The 21,174-nt window shown below is 41.5% G+C and overlaps 1 protein-coding gene across 5 annotated transcripts in view; it reads left to right on the plus strand.

The window, feature by feature from the left end:
* The window catches only part of FAM126B (family with sequence similarity 126 member B), an 88,756-nt gene that overhangs the window by 26,299 nt on the left and 41,283 nt on the right, over window positions 1–21,174 (plus strand). For all 5 annotated transcript variants that reach the window (XM_006022094.3, XM_025202187.1, XM_025202183.1 and 2 more), the window contains 3 exons: window positions 5,913–6,020; window positions 18,742–18,819; window positions 19,964–20,065. In XM_006022094.3, the coding sequence (XP_006022156.1) occupies window positions 18,769–18,819; window positions 19,964–20,065 (153 nt within the window). In that variant the 5' untranslated portion in view covers window positions 5,913–6,020; window positions 18,742–18,768. The remainder of the gene's footprint in view (window positions 1–5,912; window positions 6,021–18,741; window positions 18,820–19,963; window positions 20,066–21,174) is intronic.

Genomic DNA, 21,174 nt, shown 5'->3' on the forward strand with positions numbered 1-21,174 from the left:
TACTGCTGCATTCTTGAAAGATTTATTGATGCAGCCTATGGTCTATATTTCAGATGTTAATGAATATAACCTTTTTGAGATTTGAAAATATATAGTAACATTTTTGGAAGAAAGCCATGAAAATAGGAAAAAGCACTTTTAGGGGAGGGACCTTTTGAAGTTAGAATTTTTTTCCTAAGCAGACATAGAGGAGAATTTCATTTAGAAGAAAGATCCTTTTAGACAAGGAAACTGCATGACTTTCTGACCTCTAGCACTTTGTATACAATTTTTATTGTTGCTATTCACTTTCAAAGAGGAATGAGCTACTTAATAATAGTTCCTGTGCACTGAGAATCTAGAGCAGAGGTTCCCAACCAACAGGCCGCGGCTTGGTACTGGGACATGGAGGGTTGGTGTGTCTAGTGGGTTATGGAATAGAGAAAATCCCACACAACTTACTGATTCGTTTGATGCACTGGCTGGAGAAATTTTTAGCTACTTGCACGATTTCACAATGATTACACTCTTAATTCATACAACACAATTTTATTTTTAAATTCTTTGCTACGCATATAACACTGCTTGGCTTTAAGAAATACCACAAATATTAAGAACGCAATAACTACATATATCAGAAACAATGCTCCAAATGCACTTCCTTCCCAAACAGTGCTATAAGAATTAGTATTACAAAAACAGCTATTATTTTTCATAATATACTTACAATCCTAGAATTCCGAGAAACCAAATCCCGAGGTATACCTTCATTCTTTAGTTATGGTTTTAGGGTTGGTCTCAGCAGTGATAGGAACAAGTCCCCTTCTTTCAGTCCCTTTCAGGTGCTCTGCAGCTTCAGTGTGACTTAAGAGATTCGTGTTCATGGAGAGGGTGATTCAGGTGATCAGTCTGATCCGGCCTACACTTGTGATTCTTCCTTTGTTGTTCTGCAAGTGAGGTTACCTCCAAATTGGGACAGTAGGTTACAGTTTTTATTGAGTGAATTGCCATCTTGGGGCCCCTCCTACCCAAACTTGTCACTACTCCCAAATTTGGGCTCGGATCTTACTCAACAGATTCTTTTGCTTGGTAATCAGTTTATTTTCTTGACCATTTTAATTACTTTGGGGAACTTCCATAGCACTGCAAGTGACCTTTCTTTTCAATTTTTTCAAAGGCTCCTAGGGTTTGATTTCTCGGGATTTTTGCTTAAGGGTCATTTTTAGGTTAACTTTGTTAAAGGCCTCTAAAGATAAAATTCAAGAGTTAAGACTTTGAGCAAAGTCAGGACCTTCCGCATGTAGGCCAAAACAATGTCCTAGATAAGAAGATGAATCTTGTCTTCTTCCTGAACTGGCTAATGGGCAACTATTACAAACATTCAAATATTACATTCAATGTGACAGTTGGCTGCCAGGTTGTGGCACGAGTCAGGTTGTGGCATATTAAACTTACTAATATCCTGTGTCGTATAAAATGCACACTATTTTATTTTTCATACTGCTTGTATGTTTGTTTTTCCTTATTTTGTAACAAAATGTATATAGATTCTTAGTAAAGTTTGGATTTAACTATCTAGAAAGTTTTATGTGAGATTTGTAGTTTATTATTTGCTCCACTTAATTCTGATACTCCAACTAAGAAATGAAATGCACAAATAATATTTACTTTATCTTACATTTGCAACCTTTTATCTAATGGATCCAAAACACTTGGCAAATTCCTTTGTAATAGATAATGGATCATACAGGGCCCTCTGTCCAACAAAGAACGAAGCTGCCTCTGTTGTTGAATGCATCTAGTATCTAGCAATCTATAGCTACATTTCAAATGACTAAAGGAAGAATGGTGAGAGGAAGAGATGATGCGTGTAGAGAGAAATAAAAATTATGTAAGTGTTGGTGCCCATTATTTTTATCTGCAGGAATTAATCATAGAACCTTAGAAAATTAGGGTTTGAAGGGACCTCAGGAGGTCATCTATTCCAACCCCCTGCTTGAAGCAGGACCATCCCCAATTAGATCATCCCAGCCAAGGCTTCATCTATCTGGGTCTTAAAAAAACCTCCAAGGAAGGAAATTCCACCACTTCTCTGAGTAACCTGTTCTGATACTTTACTACCCTCCTAGTGAGAGAGTTCTTCCTAGTACAGGGATGGGCAATTATTTCGGGTAGAGGGCTGGTTACCCAGTTTTGGCAGGCTGTTGAGGGCTGCATGGGTAGCCCTGCCCCTTGAAAGGTGTGTTGTGGTAAACACACGCAGCAAACTTTAGGTCAGGTCAGCAGAAGCTTGGTTTATTAGAGAATGCATTCTGGCATGCCGGCTGCCCATGCTACTGCCACCCTGCTCTGGGCCCTGCTGGCACTGGCCCTGGCCCTGGGACACCGGTGCAGGCCCCATGCTCTTGCTGGCTCCCAGTGCCCCCCAGTCCCGCAGTACAGGCAGGGGAGGGGAGGGGAGGGGAGGCAGGGCACAGCCCTGACCCCCTGCTCACTGTCAGGGAAGAAGCTGGTGTTGAGCACGGGGAAAAGTGGCCCCTTGCCCACCCCATGGCCAGAGCTCCCTGCTGCAGTCACTCACAGCCCACGCGGGGCTGTCCTGAGCTGGCACAGGCAGCCCCATGTGGGCTGCAAGCAGCTACAGTGCGGGACACTGGGCACAGGGCAAGTGAGGGGCCGCTTTTCCCCGTGCTCAGCACTAGCTTGTAACCCGCCCCTGCTGTCAGCCTGGGCTCCTACAATCACTTCCTTTGATCTGCTGGCTGTGCTCCTCCTAATGCAGCCCAGTATGCCATTAGCCTGTACAACAAGAGCACACAGTTGGCTCATATTCAGCTTATTGTCCACTGTAACCCCCAGATCCTTTTCTACAGAGCTGCTGCTTAGCCAGGCAGTGTACTGGTGCATGGGATTGTTCCATCTTAAGTACAGGACTTTGCACTTGTCCTTATTGAACCTCATGAGATTCCTTTTGGTCCAATCCTCCAATTTGCCTAGGTCTCTCTGAATTCTAGCCCTACCCTCCAGCTTATCTACTACTCCCCACAGCTTGGTGTTATCTGCAGTCTTGTTGAGGGTGTACTCCATCCCATCTTGAGGGTATTGATGAAGATATTGAACAAAACCATAAACTTTATGATGATACCCAAATAGTCTTTGTTGATTTTGTGAAAGTGTTTATTTAAAATGTTAACAGGAGAAGCAAGAAAGTTATGTTTCCATTTTTTTTCTTGATTGTGGTATGACATTGACACACAAAAAGAAGGCTATTTGTCAGTTGTCCTGGTTATTACTCTGTATCTGTGGTAACAATCTTGATCTTTGTTAACATACACACCTTGTCAGTTATGCCCTAAAAGTGTCAAGACAACCAAGTTATTGATGCAATAAAGCATGTGAAGTAGCATATAGAAGTTTTAGTAAGTGAAAAATGAGTAGATCATACAGTAGAGCAGGCTAAGATTACCCCCCCACACACACACTTATTGTAGTATTTTCTTTCTCTTTTTATTTGGGGAGCTGATATTTTCTTTTAACTTAATCAAATTTAGCTTTTGAATTAAAAAAAGCATATCTAACACACATCTGGCACAAAACCAAATGAATACCAGACCAAGCAGTTTAAATAAGAATATAAATCTCTGTTTGTGTTCTCGCACCATTTGCTTTTTTCCCCCTAATTTTTAAAAGATTGTTGTTGTCCAAAATTTATTTTTAAGAAATAAAACTAGTTTGCTTGCTGATGACCTTTCAGTACTTGTTTTTGGTGTGTGCCTCAAAACAAAACCAAAAATACCCCAGACAGAGAAATCTAGTAACTTTTTGCTTTTATCAGTTTTAACTAAAAATACCATCTGTTCCATGCCAAGAATGGATGCATTATCCACTGTACAGTTTTAAAACCCAGTGGAAGTACATTCACAAACCATTTCTATGTAAAGTGCTGAACGAAACTCAAAAGGTTGTTTCATAAGTTACTGAAAGGCAGTACTTAAACAATGCACTTCAGTAATAATGCTGTGGGTGATTGTTATTTCTGTGGGGTGTTTATAGGCCAAAGATTGTTTACAGACTGAACAATAATTTACACATGCTCTTCTTTGCAGTCTTTCAGCTACAGTGTTCCATTGACCATTTGGTTGCTGTGTAACTTATTTCACCATCCAGGGGTCAGAATTTAAAGCCTGAAATGTATTGATTATTGTGCTTTTGGGAGTCTTCTCTATGAATTTCTGCATTAATCTTTTTTTATTACCACCTTTCAACAATTTAACATATTTTCTTTCTATATATGTCAAATTTAAATTTTGACATGAGTAGCTGAATGTTCAAATTTATCAGTTTCACTGCATCTGTAGTGCTGTCCTTTCTACTGTATTTCCACTATAAACCTAACTGTGCTAACAACACATCTCATATATCCTGCTCTTGATAGCCATTTGATTCTCCATATTTCACCATTGATCATCTTGCTTTGAGTACTCATTGCTGATTTAATCTGAATCTTTCTGTGTAGAACAGTGGTTTTCAATCTCTGGTCCATGAACCCCGGGGTGTCCGCAGACTGTCTAAGGGGGTCCAAGAAAGATGGCTTTGATCAATCAGAAGTATGTGAATACCCACACTTACAATTCAAAGAGGTCTGTACCTCCATTTGAAATTTTTTAGAGGTCTGCAAATGAAAAAAGGTTGAAAACCACTGATCTAGAATATGTTATTACTTAACATACTAGCATTTAGTGCTCAGTGTAGCATTTGAAAGTGCACATGTTGGTTGTCACATTGGAGCCCTGCCACCAGCTCTCATAAGCTTCTGGTCACTGCAGTGTACAGAAATGTTTAAAGCATATTTCTGCGTGCTTTGTTCTTTTGATTCTCTAAATAAATGGTCCTGTTTGCTCTTTATGCTTAGCTGACCTATTCTTTTTTTTAGTCTTTGCAGTGTTGGAAGAGAGCTCTTGCTCATTTTTGAGATCTCAGTAAAAGCTTCCAATCTAAAATGATTTTGAACACAGGTGGAAGGAGTCTTCCTTGGCCATAAGTTGATAAGATGGATTTTTGCTTGTTTTTAAAGACAGTTACACTGTTTGCTGTATGTAAATCATTCTCAGTACTGATTTGTGTGTGAAATTTTGTATCTTATGAATAAATATTTACATTACAGCAATTCACATACTTTAAAAATACTTTTACTTAATTCTAGAAAACTGCAAGTATTTTAATTATATTAGCAGTTGCTGTATAATACAGATAAATGAGAGGCCCTAACTGGTTTGGCCTAATCTTCCAATCAGATCAGTGCAAATCCTGTCCTTTTACAGAATCCCTTTGATTTTTAATAAGGCTCTGTATAGTCATGAGTTCTTTTCTGTAGATCAGATTTCAAGTTTTGGGGGCAGACTATTTTAACCGTACAGGTTTTAGAATGTGTTATGGTTCTTAATGACAATTGATAGATGTGAGTATGCCCACAAGAGAGAACCACATTCTGAAAATTTTTAAATAGATAAATGTAAACAATAATTAGGGGGGGCAGGGGAGAGAAGAGTGAGTAGCAAAACATTTACGTTTTTTGTGCACTTGGGCCTGTGTTACATTTGGATAATCATCTTTTTAATTCCTTGAACAGACCCAAATGAATATTGGTCTATGTGAAGAAAAAAAAAATTGAATGTAATCCCTTTAAAAATATACTATTTAAAAGTTCTTGTACAACATCACCCCAACCCTACTCTCCCTTTCTCCCTTGTTACATGTTATCTTCTTGTGAGGGGTTTGGGTAATTTTTTATCCAATTGGTGTTAGCACTATTTTAGCTGGTAAGTTCAACAGTTTGCATGACACTCTTTTCCTGAAGTGTGGTGTTCACTCTACAAAAACATTTCTTCTGTTGCTTTTGTTTATCATAGATTATTGGTTTTCATCTTTCACAGAACTGGGAAATACTTGAAGGCTTGGCAAATGCATTCCAGATTGAAGAACTGCTGTATTCATCCCCCTCTTCCTTCTTTGGAGAACTGACTTCTTTAAACAAAGATAAGGTAGGACATTGTGTATGAATAGCAAAATTTTATACCTTTCAGAGTAAACTGAGCCATAGCTTATTTTGTTTCCCATGATGTCTTTAACCTTTTTTCCCCAGCCTCATACAAATTATTATGTAATTTTAAAACCTATTTGAAAATGACAGATTTTGATATCCTTGTTTCCAAAGCCTACATTACATAGTAACTGTTTCTTATTAATAGAACACCGATTGATTGATTGTAGAAAATGTTTTTGTTGAAATAGGCCATTTGCTTTAGTGAATCTTGTTGTTACATTAATTGGTAAATATACTATGTAGTTTAGAAATGCTTTAAACATACCCCACCCACCCTGAAGAGTTTGTGTATGTAGGACTTGATTACAGGGTAACTTACTGCCCTGGGTTAACAATCATGAGAAATCCTATTTAGAAATTGGTCTTATGGTTCTGAAAAAATTGGTTTTGAAATCATGCATCTATGTTGACAGTTTGATAAAGTAGGAACAATTAGTCTTCCCATTGAATTCAAAGAGCTTGTGGGTTAATATCAGAATGAACCATTATGATCGCCCAGTTAACATCCTGTGAAAATGTGACAGGAATTACCCATAATTCCTGATTTGAACTTCAACATATTTTTGTGTTAAGAGCAAAATAGAAACAATTAATCCCTTTTCTTTGTTTTTCTCTCTTCTCATACTTTAGACAAAACTCGTGCAAATACTAGCAGTGAAATACTTGAGAAATAGTACTTGTGCAGAGTTAAGTAAGCACATAAGTCTTTACAGGAGTAATGACAGCACTCGTATTATTCCCTTCTCATTTTTTAAATACTATATTTACTTACATATAAGACAGCCCCTGAATAATTAGATTCTATATATGGGAAATGTATAAATCTGTTACAGTTTTCCAGGCATGGAATCTAATTATTGGAGGTTTGCTTTGAATTTGTCCCCTTTCCACTGCTACAGCAGGGAAAATAAATCAGGTAGCTGCTTTGCCCTCTGCCTCCTCCCAACTTCTTCCCCCTGCAGTTCTTTCCTCCTTTCTTACTATCAGATCCTGCTCTCTGAGCACATGGAAGTGAGGAGCAAACTTGAAAACACTGACCTTGAAATAAACATACTTGTTGTCATTTGCATAGATTTAGTTAATCCAGAATTGATGCATTCTACTTTTTTTTTTTTTTTTTTAAATGCTGCAAGTTTTAGCACAGGTACTCCATAAATGCTTTTAAGCAGCATTTTGGCAGGGTCTCCCCCCCCCCCCCCCCCCCCCCCCCCCATAACTCGTTACAAAAAAACGTACCTGTGCACCCATACGAAGGCCCACTGGCCAACCAGACCTGTTACAGTATCCATGCTGCATGCTATATACACACACAAACTCTGGTCTCTCAGACCAGGCACTTCTTTCCTCCATCCCCACCCCACTTGCAGGGTCACAGTCTCAGTTGACTCCTCGTCCGTATTGCTGTCACTCCAACTCCCACTGGAGGACCCGCTGCTGCTGTCGCTGTCCTCAGTTCCATTGGTTTCTTCCTCTTCCTCGCTATCACCGCCCCCTTCCCCACTAGTGGGAAGTTGGAAGATCCTGTGCCATGTGTTTCTGTGCCAGATGGCTTTGGCCGTGTCCTCTCCATCCTAGTTTCATAGTTGGTAGGGTCGGAAGGGACCTGAGCAGATCATCAAGTCTGACCCCCTGCCATGGCCAGGAAAGAATGCTGGGGGTCAAACGACCCTGGTTAGGTGATTTGTCTAGCTTCCTTTTGAACACCCCCAGGGTAGGAGTGAGCACCACTTCCCTTGGAAGTTGGTTCCAGCTCTTAGCTGCCCTGACTGTGAAGTAGTGCTTCCTGATGTCTAGCCTGAATCTACTCTCAGTCAACTTATGGCCGTTATTCCTTGTTACTCCCGGTAGTGCATGGGGGAACAGGGACTCTCCCACTGCCTGCTGGTCCCCCTTGGCAAGTTCACAGATAGCCACCAGATCCCCTCTCAGCCTTCTTTGTGGAGGCTGAACAGGTTCAGGTCCCATAGCCTCTCTTCATAGGGCCTGCCCTGTTGCCCCCTGATCATGCGAGTGGCCCTCCTCTGGACCCTCTCAATGCTGGCCACATCCCTCCTGAAGTGCAGCGCCCACAACTGGATGCAGTACTCCAACTGCGGCCTGACCAGTGTTGCATAGAGGGGGAGGATCACCTCCTTGGCCCTGCTCGTGATGCATCTGTGGATGCATGACGAGGTGCGGTTAGCCTTCCTGACCGTGTCCCCGCATTAGCGGCCCATGTTGATCTTGGAATCAATAATGACTCCAAGATTCTTTTCTGCCTCTGTGCTGACGAGAAGGGAGTTTCCCAGCCTGTAGGTATGCTGCTTGTTCTCCCTCCCCAGGTGTAATACCTTGCATTTGTCAGTATTGAAACCCATCCTATTCTCATCCGCCCACCTCTGTAACCTGTCCAGATCTAGTTGTAGCCTGTCCCTCTCCTCTAGCATGCCCACTTCTCCCCACATCTTAGTGTCATCCGCAAATTTGAACAAGGTGCTTTCCACCCCCTCATCCAAGTCGCTGATGAAGATGTTGAACAGTGTGGGCCCGAGGACTGAGCCTTGGGGAACCCCACTGTCCATATCCCTCCAGGTCAAAAATGACCCATCCACCACCACTCTGGGAGTGGCCCGCCAGAACCCATCTGACTGTATAGGCATTGACACCACAGTCGCCTAAATTTTTAATGAGAATTCTCCACTACCGATTTCTGGTAGTAAGTCCACAGATTGCTCGGAGCCATTTTCACACAGCCTACTAACTCTACATCCGTGTGCCTGTACAACAGGAGGTTCCTGGCCTTCCACAGGGCGCTCCTAATGCAGGATGCCAGCTGGTCGAAATGGGCTGACACATTCCCCATACAGTGCTGCTTCTCCGGTTAGCCGGTTGATGCTGGTCACCACTTTGCAGAGCTGCTTCACCCTCTTCCATACCTCCTTGGTGCAGGTGCAGAGTCAAAGGAGGTGGTCGATCATCTCGGTGGCTCCGTGGCAGGTGGGTCTCCCCAGCTGACCCTCTCTATGCCAGTTCAGGTCCTTGTGATCTTTGTGCAAGTTCTTGTGGTCGATGCGCTCCCACATGGCCTGGCATGCGTTGCCTGGGAGCAGGTCCCTGGGCGATGAGATGTCCCACAGCCTTGCTGTCTCCTGGATCTTCATATGGTTGCGGGGCCTGTGCTCTGCAGGCCATGCAAGCTGTGGCACTGGTTTAGGATCTCATAGAACGACAGTGAGCCCATGATCCACAGTCTGTGGTTGGTCGGGGTGAACACCCCCCCAGTGTCTCAGGGTGTGCCCTGCAAAATCTCACCAGGCAAGTGGTGTTGGATTCTGTGCCTGTTGCTAGCTTGCAGATCTGGCTCGTATACTTGGCCCACAGGAACAGGAGGATGTCTGGCATGCCCCTGCCCCTGAACCTCTTGTCCTGTGTCGTGTCCGTCCGTCCCCCCGTCCCCCCGTCCCCCCCAATGGAAAGGGAGTGCATGTGCCACAGGCTCAGTCTCTGCTTTATCTTTGCCTCAGTCTTCCCCCATGCTGTTCTGCCACTGAGCTCGGGGTCAAACTCTATCTGAGGATTCTGACCCCTTCGCGGGGGACAGAGACCCCCAGGGACTCCAGGTCCCTGAGTTCACCCACAGTAAAGCAGGTGCTCTAATTCACACTGAGCTGGGCCACCGCTACCACCTTGTATACCTGTGTGTGCCCCAGGGCTCTCTCTACCACCCACTTGTTCCAGCACAGGATGATCAAGCTGTCCATGTAGGCCAAGACCTTGGCCTCTCGGTTGCTGCTACCTGGAATGTGGACTCCGCGGATCCCTGGGTCCTGCCTCGGGTGCTGGGCCAGGGGCTTGATGGCGCAGATGAACGGGATCGGGGAGAACGGGCAGCTGTGCCGGACCCCTGACTCCGCTGTGATCCAGGCGCTTGGGAAAATGTTGATCTACGCTTCTCTGCTCACTTCCATTTAGAGGGTCCTGATCCAGCCGATGAAGGTCAGGGGGACTCCCATCCACTCTACCATCTGGAACAGGAACTGGTGGGGCACTCTATATCATAGGCCTTCTCCAGGTCCCAGTTTAGGACAGCGATGCTCCGCCCTCTCTCCCTCTCCAGCTGGAGCATGCATCTCAGTTGCACCAGGGCTCCTTGGATCTGGTGTCCTGGCACCCCATATGACTGGTCCTTGTGGATGACTGCACCTAGGACAGATTTAAATTGCTCAGCCAAAACTTTGGGCAGCAGCTTGTAGTTGAAGTTCAGGGGGGTGATTGGCCTCCAGCTCTTCAACTTCTCCCTCAGACCTTTCTTGTACAGGATGGGCATGAGGCCCCCCTTCATCCCCACTCCCAGTCGGCCCTCCTGCAGGCATTTTTGGAAGAGCTTCAGCAGGTCGGGGCCCACCAGATCCTACGAGGTCAGGTAAAACTCCTTGGGCAGGCCATCCAACCCAGGAGTCTTGCTGTTCTTGAAACTCCAGAGGGTCCTGTTGAGGGCTGCTGCTCATCCTTCCCGAGGGTCTAGGTGAGGCTTCGCAGGCACGGCTGCATGGCCTCCGGGTCCACCAGCTTCTCTACGTAGAGCTCCTAGTAGAAGGTGGCTGCTGTAACCAGCATGCTGTTCTTCAACTGGTGCTCTGTTCCTTCTCTGTCCCTCAGGCACGTCATGACCTTCTCCTTGCTTTTCTTCAGCCTGGAGAAGTAAGCAGATCGCTCCTTCCCCTCCTCCACCCAGGCCCTTGCCTGGGTGATCTTTTCCCTGGCCTCCTTCCGGTACCAGGCACTGAGGTGGGCCTTCACCTCCCTCATGGCCTCCCTTATGTCCCAGCCCGCCGCTGCTTGCCTGTGCAGGTTCTGTAACTTATGGGTCAGGCGCTTCCGTCGATTCGATTTTTGGTGGAAAGAGGGCCTGTTGCTTGCCCGCTCCCTGGAAAAAGCCCCTGGTCCTCTCTTTCATGCTGGCCTACCACTTGGTCTAGTTCTGATACAGGTCCCAGACGTGTATATATCTTTTGCTTTGTTTTCTCCTCTGTTGAAGAATACATGAGGGATTGTGGAGGAGGGTGTTTTGCTTGCTTGTTTTGATGCCTTCATCCTGCAGAGCACGAACTGATGATCTCTCCATATGTCAGATCTGCACATAGTTCTTTGAATTCACTCCTGAAGCAGCAGCTTCTGAAAGGGTTATTAGTGTAATAATGCTCCTGTATAGGTCACCTGTAGCAAATGAACTTAGGACCCCTTTCTTTAAAAGGGAAGAGAAGTCGCAGTACAGGGGTTAGAAGTTAAGGAAAACTGTTTAGGCAGAGTATATGTGGAGGGCAGATTTGAGTAGGTAAATCCAGAGGGAAGCTGAGGGTGAGCAGTAGTAGGTGTCTTGCAATGAGCTTTGAACTTTTGCTTGGTGGCTTCACCTTTTGATCAAGGTGCTTTTTATAAATACCTCCTCTCTCTTCCACTCCTTCTGTGCCTTTGAATTGTAAATAAGGAGCTGTCAGTAGTAGCAGCATCCCCAATATGTTTTCTTATAATAGTTCTGTTGTCCAGACAGCTGACTGCACCTCTTCTTTTATGGGTAGCTCTGAGCCTTTTGCCGCAGTCTACATTGACCTCTTGAAGAACAGAACACGGCATGTGGCAAATTTGTTCCAGTTGCTGCTTATGATATTGAGCTCCTCCCTCACCCCACCCCCTTAACCTCAGCTTCCTGGTAAGTGGATCTAGCCTCTACACCATGGATGTGCAGCCAGGAGTGTGGTCACTGAGGAGGAAAAAAGAAATATTAAAATGTGTGAAGTTTTTTTTTTAAACATCATTTTAATATTTTTGTTTATAAGCCTTCTGGATTTTAAAGGGAACAAAGCCACATTTTAGTCTCTTGCTGTTTTTGTAAGAACCTAGGATTGCCAGGCATGATGTTCTGAACTTTCCCTAAGCTTTCACTGCAGTTTCAGTTGTAAAGAGATTTTTCCTAATTTTCTGCCCTAAGCTGTTGCATAGTATTGCTGTGAACTGACAGACGACAATCTCATTTTACCTCCAAGTCAGCTGCTTCTCTGCAGATTACAACAGGTACTGCAGAGCTTCTAAGTACCACCAAGTAGAGAAGCTGGCTACCTCACAAAGATGTTGGGTCTAAAGTAATTGCTTTGAGATTTGTCAAATAAAAGGCATGGTAACTATGTCCTTTTAGTATTACTATTAATAATGAAACCTGGTCATCTGTGTTTGTACTAGCTCTCTTAAGCACATCAACTCCCTTAGAATATTTTAATGGAGCAGGAGAGGAAAGACTTTTATGGCAGCAAGTCAAATTTGGTTTAATACATCTCTTGGAAGCTGGCTTTAGGGTCTGTTTCAATTTGTATAAATTTCCAGTTGCCTATTTATGCATGGGTTTTTTGTGTATTTTAGATGCAGTTGATCAGGTTAGTGGATGATGTAGGGATTCAAAATATCAGTGTCACCTTTATGTGGAAGAAAAAGTGCTAGTGAGAAATGCCATAGAGATGGCATTGGAAAAGGAAAGACTTCCTTTGATTGATCTATATATTTGCAAAAGTGGTAAATTGGCCAAAAGATTGTAACCTCAGCAACTGAGCTATACCAATCTCCCTGCCAATGATACTTGATCTATCCCTTCAGACTGCCAGCAATGGTGTTGGTATTCTTGATGCAGATGGATAGGCTCAGATCTATTTGGGTACCTAGGATTCTAACTCCTCCTTACTTCGGTAGCATCAAGCCATGGCAATACCTTTGTGGATATAGGCATTAGTTTCTGGAGATTTGATATCAAACCATAATTCATTTAATTGAGATTACAGCTCTTTTGGGATGGTAATAACTTGGCATCACTATTAACCTGCATTGAATTCAGACCACAGACTGAAGACTCCTTTTACCCTGGTACATTTTGTCCTGACAGAATGAGGATTAGTTTCTTCATTTTATGCAAGAAGTCCGATCTTAACTAAAACAAAGGAAATTTCTACTTCTTGTGAATGCTAAGAAAGTTTGAAAACACAAGCTCTCTAAAGGCTAAAAAATTAGGCAGATACAATATCCAAATATATTACTTTTCTATTTCTATTTATTATTATATTTAGCCATTTCATTTGGCTTAGGGTAAAGGAAAAAGGGGCTGTGCTAAATTCTCTACCCTTTTACATATATTGTTGTAGTAAAACATGGATATTTTGTGGGATTATATTCCTGAGCCCCCAGTAAAGATGATATGTGGGTTTGTGAAGTAACTATGGGCGTACAGAGCCTCACCAACCAGTTTTGTGGGACCACTAAAGTGTTCTTTTTGCTGTGACTTTTTTATTTAAAAGGGTGCTGCTTTCAGATCAGCTACATAGAACAGTGCATGAGCTCTGAATGAAGAAGCAGCCTTCTTTTGAAGAAAAAGCTTCAGCAAACAGTTGAACAGATTGTTCTTAATTCAGTAAACTGCTGCAGATGATGTGGGCTGCAAACTACCTGTATATGACTGATGTGGATTCCTGCTGTGTAAACCAGGCTCGAAAGTGTTGCAAAATAGGTCATTACCAGTGTCAGTTGCATTGATTATTATTATTATTTTTTTATGTTGGCAATCTTGTATCCATATTAGACGGCCACTGCCTTGTCAGTAATAGCTTGCAGGCATTGGGCAAATGGCTGATTTGGGACAGAATTGTCTAGAGCTATGGATACATGACTCTTATGACAGTGAAACTTATCCAAGTGTAGAGTTACTCCTGACTCAAGGGGTAGCTTTGTACTTCAGTAAAATGACTGACACTAGTGGGCATGCCTCCTGTTAGTTTTTTCCTGTTAAGAACATACAGACTAGGGACAGAAATTACACAAACTGGGATAAATAATCAGAAACTGGTTCAAATGTGTAACACAACAGAAGCTCAGTGCAATTAAACTGCTTTCAAAATGGCTGAAACTGTTTTAAGATAAACCTGGATGGATGTAGTATCAGATTTTAACTGATTTAGGTTAAATCTGTTTATTGAACTTTGGTTCCAGATCCCCTCCCGATTTTGAAGTTAACTCCCAGTCCCCCAGCATCCCAGGATGTTTTGCACCTCCCAGGAAACCATCCGCCTCACAGATTGGGTGTGCTAGCCTTGGCCTGAGCTGTCTGCTCAAGCTGAGCATGGAGTCATGCTTTAGCACCCCCTGGCTCCTGACCAGAACCACTGTAGACACGTGGCTGTATTTCTGGAATAAAAAATGAATGTCTGTTCACTTGCTTATTGGTTCTATCTGTGTAGTTTAGACTAACCTGCAAAGAATCGGTTCAGCTTGGGCTTTTTGACTGTCTGTCCTTAGCCATAGTAAAATACCTTCAAACAAATACAAGTGGAGCATAAAAAAAAAAAAAAAGCCCCAAAGGGTAATGGACTAGCTTCCAATATTTATTTGGGCCTTTTCAAATTATATGGAAAAGCTTATTTTTAAAGCTACTCAAAAATGTTAAGACAAGGTTCTCCCCCAAACAGCATGTGGGGAAAAACTCTCATTTTACATTTGCAATCAAGGAAACCTTATTAAATACATTGGCTATCATTAAGCTGCTGCCAAAAGCCAGATATGGTCCATAATAGAAATCAACTATGAAGTTGATTAAATGTAGCCAACACTGAGCATGACTTCAAAACAGATAGCCCATATTAGGTAAATGCGCTGATGGGAACCTACCACAAGGATAGGGTAGTGCAGTTGGTCTGAATATGATGTATGGTAGTGCCTATTGAGCGCAGTCCCCCTCAGCGCTGACCCCTTTTTAAGTTGCGGTGAGCCACTACATTGCATACATTTCCACTTCCACCAACTTCAGTCTCACACTGGAGCTTAGGTTTTTTTCCTATTTCCAATAATTTCTGTTTCTTTACCAGCCATAAATGTCTGGCAAACATTATCAAATGAGGCCCCAAACAGTTTACCTAGAATCCCTTTGTTTCCCCTTCTCTCAGCCTGTCGCAAATGATTAGTGGGGCTCTGCCCTCCATGAGGTGGAGCCAGACCAGGTTGCCCTGCACCTCACCTGCATATACATTTTTGGAGGATTCCAGGACTCATGACGAGAACATCTGGTTCCATTCATGAATGGAGGGCTAATTAAAACATGGTTCTTTTGTGGTGGGGGCGTAACTGGAGTCATGCACATAATGAGCAGTGCTGAGCTGTGGGGTCACCTTGGCTTTAAATGCTGTTGACTGTTCGGGCCCAGCCCAGTGAACTCTTCAGTGAATCATGAGTCTTCTGGCTTTGGACTAATATCATGTGTAGTTTGTACTATACAGTATATATGTGGCTGCCTCTTGTGGGCTAAGATCAAGTGTAGCTTGCTGTGCTGGTCTGTTGCCCCAACCAAGATCACTTTAGAATGGCATTGCATAGTAGAGGGTGAACCCCTGTCCAATGCACTCCATATGGGATGATACCTTACGAGTCTGGTACAGCCTCCCAGTGGGAAGATCTCTACTACACCCCTCCTTTATGAAAATGGGGTACTGCCCCCTAACTGCACCAGTAGCCATTGGCTAAGGTCAGGTGAGACTGGGGAGCATCTGAACACCCAGTCCTCCAGGCTGGGGTCTGCGCATAGGATGCCTGCCAGATGGATTTGGGAGTATCTGAAGTCCCAAGCTGAAAAGTCTGAGGTGGAGGATACTTGCTGGTTGTAGTGCCACATACGTTTTTTGAATGATTGAGTTTTGCCCAATCGATAGGATTCAGAACTGATTTTTGGCTAGTTTGACCTGGGATATGAATAATTATCAAAAAAAAATTGTGTGGGTGTATGCATGTAAAATGCATCAATTCTGGATGAACTAAGTCTATGGGTACTGTATGTAAATGACTATAGCTATGTTTATTTCAGTGTCAGTGTTTTCAAATGTGCTTAAGGAGAACAGGATCTGACAGTAAGGAGCTGGGGGGGAGACCACTCAAAGCAAATCTCTATACCTGGAATATAATAATACATTTATATATTTTTCCATATATAGAATCTAATTATTGGGGGGGTTGTCTTGTATTAAGGGTCATCTTCTATATTCAAGTAAATATGGTAACTGAGATAAATTTTAATTGTTTTCATAAACTTTGATATAACATTTCCCCTTTAACCATGTGTTCTCTGTGAACTTACTTGTACTGCCAAGTATACTCAAGATCTATTCTTGCTGTTTAGGAAAATGTTATGACTGTCTAGTGCTGATCTTTATTCCTTTGCACTGCAAAGTTAGTTAGTTATTCAATATGTTGCCTTTTTATATTTCAACAAGTACAAAAGGGTTGAAGCTACAGTACTAAAGTTTTCCAGAAGTTCTGTTGGCTGTTAGTTACAGTTTACTTTTTACATTTAAAACAACCCTCTTTTAACTGCAAACTATTTTAATTGGGATTTTACTGTAGCACTGTTGTTTAGGATTTTTCTTATACAGATTACTAGGAAGAATGCAGGTTCTTACTACATAATGTTGCAGAGCTATAGCTGTGCACGCAGTAAGCTTCCTTTTGCTAGACTTATGTATGAATTTTTTTTTTTGTTTTTTTTTCTGAGACATCTGTAGATTCTTGTGGTATTCTTATTTAATATTTCAATATTAAATAAGAGTCACTATTTTATTCCCTGAAGCTCTACTTTCATATCTTCTGTGCTCAGACTTTAATTCTCATTGGCAAGAGCACCTGCCTTTCTTTGAGAAGGAAAATTAGTAATGGTGGTTCTGGACCTGTATGTCAAAGTGTTGGGTCAGTGTGTTCCAGCTGATGCATTAAGAAATTGTTGTGACAACAGAAGTTGAGTGAATATATTGGGCATTATTCTGATTAATTTTTTGTGTGTGCTGAGACCATAACAAAAAGAATGTAATGGCATAAAAGGTGGAAAATATTCGCTAGGTTTTTAAGAGCTTTGCCAATGCAGGATATATCTTGGTGCCCATAAAATGTCTGTATTCTTCATTTTAAACACAGCAGAAAACATATTATTTTAAATATGACATTTAAGTTGATGTGTTAGTTCAGCTCTGGGTCTTTTATTGAAAAAAAGAATCCTTTCACTTAACTATTGAGCTGTTACTTTTACAAATTCCTGCCATATAACTAAACCCTACTTTAAAAAACAGAAGGATACAATTTGAATTCTAATTATGTAAATGGAGATAATTGATTAGATAAGAATGTCTGAAAAAGTTAATAACAAACACTGTAAAACTGTGGCTTGACACATGTATATGTATGAACTCACAAAGACCCATTGCTTTCTTCTTCTATGTTCTTATGACTGGGTATTTTGCAAAATTTGCAGATCTATTTAAATCTGACAGGGCTGCACTGTGAGCACTTTTGCTGTGGTGACCTTGAACTTGTGGCCTCTGGGCTGTCGACCATGCACCTTAGTGCCACACTGAAAAGATGTTACTGTATTTACCTGAATCCAAGACGAGGATTTTTTTTTTTCTCCATTCAAGGCAGGGCAGGGGGGAAGAAACTTTATTTTAGATTTGAGTACTGCCTGGGACAGGTGGCAGCTGCTGCTCTGACTCCAGCCCCCACCCGAGGGTGGGGGAGACTGCATAGTGGCAGGTGAACTGTTGTCACTCCAGCTGCAGCCCCAATGTTGGGGCTGGGGCTGAAGTTGCCATTACTGCTGCTGCCTGGTTAGGGCTGGGGCCAGAGCTGCTACATAGGTTAAGCAGCAGCAGTGCGGGGAAGTGGTGTGGGGCAGGCATTGAGGTGGGGTTTACAGTTGCTGGGGGATGGATAGTTTTGGGGGTAGCTATCTGTCCCCTGCTGCTGCTTTCCCCACTTCATGACCCCTTGCTGCTGCTGCTTTTCCTGCCACAGCCTTGGGTGGGGGGGCTAGGGGGTGTGAATTTAAGATGACCTTCCAATAATTAGATTCTATACATAGAAAATTATAACAAATTTATAATTTTCCATGCATAGAATACAATTTACAGGGGTGTGGGAGGCTGTCTTAAATTGCAAATAATTTTGGATTCAGGTAAATGGGTAAATTTAAGTTATTAAATATTGGAAGGGTTGCAATATTTGTGTGCCACTGAAAAAGAAAACAGTAGTGTTTTACTTTCATAAAATATACACATTGCTATAAATAGACCTCCAATTTGCTGTTTGAAAAGTGAAGCTTGCAATTCCTCAAGAGCAGTTTTGACGAATAAAGCACAGCTGTTATGACTTCCAAAAGTCTACTTTACTTTTTAATTTTTTTTAATTAAACAGCTTTGTTTTATGTCACATTCAGGATTATCATTATAACCTTTTCCTCATGGTTTTATTCCATGATGCTCAGTTTGTTCCAGTTGTCTTTTCTTTGTACTATATTTGGTAAGAGAACAGGGATGGATGGTGTGTTTGTCTCAGCTAATGTACAGTTTGGCCTGAAACAGAGAGTCCTTTCCCCCCCAACTTGAAGTACAGTAGCTTTATAGCTAGAAGCATGAAGGGAACAATTTAAAAATAAAAATTTAAAAATGCAAATAATTTTCTGAAATGCAACTTATGTTAATGTTTGATATGAATTTTAGCAGTCGGATATTGGAACAGTCTCCTGCACTGAGTGCGTTTTGTAATAGTATGTTTTATTGCCAACATTTTACTTTAGCTTTAGTTAATACTTCAGGGTTTTTCCTTCTCTCCTACAGGAAGAGAGGAGTAGGAGCTGTAAGAAAATGCTGGGATCAGAACGTGGTGTGGTGGAAGAATGGTTATCAGAATTCAAGGTAAGCTTAGGCTGATGAATTGCATTGTTTTTTGTCATGGGTAATATTAGGAATGCTAATCAGTAAACATTGAAAATCAAAAGAAACTTCAACAGTATTTTAATCTTTGCTATTTTTGCATAGCACAGATGTCTGTGTAAAGGTATTAAAATAAAAAACAGGTTGAAATACAAATATAAATTTAGTTTATTATAATGGTGAAAGTATTATAGCCTGCTGTGTAGATCTGCTTTCAAAACACATCACACTATTTAAATCAATCTTATTAGAATGTAAAGGGAAACCGACTACTGTAAGTTTAACTTTGATAAACAATTTGTTATTAAAACTTAAATGTTGTTTGCCCAGTTTAAAAGTCCAGTGGAAATAGCTATTAAACAGCTATAACTTCCTCTGCAGAATTTATGAACTCTATAGTTCTTATCACTAGAAACCTGAAAGTGTTGCTATAGCTGAAAAAAACAAATAGACAAAAACTAAGCTGCCTTCATTGCTTGTTGCTTTCTGAGCTGAGAAAAATATCAAAACAGTTCATAAATAGTAATGATTAATTTTGATTTTTATTAATCTTTCTCTTTGAATAAGCTGGTCTTAGGTTTTATCAGTATTACCAGTGTTTAAGCTGATGGTGCAGTTTCGCGTCCTCGTCAGCATATGAGAATTTAGGAGATGCTAGTGCAGAATTTCTGCATGGGAGATCAGAGTAATGCAAGGATCTGATACAACGTGGTTGCCTGAGACAAGTGATATTGTCCATGACCACTTGCTTTGTGTTGCTCATGCTTCTCATGTAAGTTTAGGATAATATAAAGTGAAAGTTTGGGCAAATAACTTTATGATTGGTATTACTGGTATTTATTATAATAGGTCCTGAGCTGTTTAGGGATCTAAGCCTGTGATTTGCTGAATGCCTTCAGCTGCTGCTGAAACTAATAGTAATTGGTCTGGAAAGAACTAAATTCCATCCTTATGACAGGGAGTTGTGGATTTCAGTCTTGACTGAGGCTCAGGTTTGAAATTACTGTGTTTACTGTTGTTGGAATGAGGCTTAGTGCTTTCATAGTAATATGTCAATATATGAAATCTTTATTCTCACCTACTCATCACAGTAATTGCTGTGCCTATTTGTTTGTTTTCTCCTTAGGCATTACCTGAAACTCAAATCTCCAGTTATGCAGCAACACTACACCGGAAAAAATCACTGGTGCCAGCTCTTTATAAGGTTATTCAAGACCCAAACAATGAGGTAGGAGACTCCCAAAATCTTTTCTCCCACCAAAATAGAAAATAGTATTGAGGAGCTTGAATGTTGTTCCTCTGTTCTCAGGGGTTGATGCAGTTGCTTCTTCCACTTTTACTCTTCAGTTTTTGACAATTGCTCAATGTCATCTTGTTAAGATGTAAACTGTTGGTTCTTAAAATTGTTGAATGCTGCTGCTTGCTTTGACTGGTCAGTGTGGCATACCACCTTTTACCTGTTTCCTGTGAAGTTACAGTCTATTTGATTGTACTTTCCTCTGTTATTAGGTTACCAAGAACCAGAATGTCAAAAGGAGGGTTCATTTTAAAAGCCTAATAGTAATCTTTTGCCATAATCTGGATCCGTTTGTCTTGATGCATCCAGGGCATTAGGCTTGCATCAAAATCTCTCTCGTATCAGAAAATAAACCACTCAATGACTCTTGGCTCTTGGCTCTTGTTCTCCTTCCTCTTTTTTTTTTTTTTTAGTTTCTTTTGAGCTTTTATGTTCCGAGAAATAATCATCCCTCTGTCCTGTGTAAAAAGCAGAATAGCTAAAGGGATGTTAACACTTTTATTTGCACAAATTGCTTCCTTTAAACATTAAGAAGCACATCAGAAAATGATTTTAGAAGTCTGCTACTGGTCTATGGGAAAACTTTTAGTGTTCATAAGTTTTTAAAATTTGTTGTGATGTTTGGGGCTTTTGTGAGTGACTGTATCTTCATATAGTCTGGAAGCTCCTAGTAAACTAATAGCTGTATCAGAGAGGTCTGCAAACAAAGCCGAATTTGGATTAAGTTTGTTTGGCCATTGTTAAACTTCTCGTCAGTACATATGGGAGCTGAGGGACTTTTTATACATGGAGAACTTGCATACATTTTATTGATTTATTTTTTTCCTTTCTGAAGTAAACCTTTAAGCAGAGGCCAATCTTATAAGGTTGCAAGAGAAATGTCACTTCAACCAGTTACTTCGCTATTTAAAGGAGAAAAAAATCTGTTTAATTCTTAATCTTAATAGGCCTGAATCAAGGCACAACAAAGAAGTTTCAAATGGGATAGAACTTTGGTATCGCCTCTATTAATGTCTACAAACAGCATTGTATTACGTGTT

The sequence above is a fragment of the Alligator sinensis genome, unplaced genomic scaffold (genome assembly GCF_000455745.1).
Source record: "Alligator sinensis unplaced genomic scaffold, ASM45574v1 scaffold566_1, whole genome shotgun sequence".
In the NCBI taxonomy this organism is placed as follows: domain Eukaryota; kingdom Metazoa; phylum Chordata; order Crocodylia; family Alligatoridae; genus Alligator; species Alligator sinensis.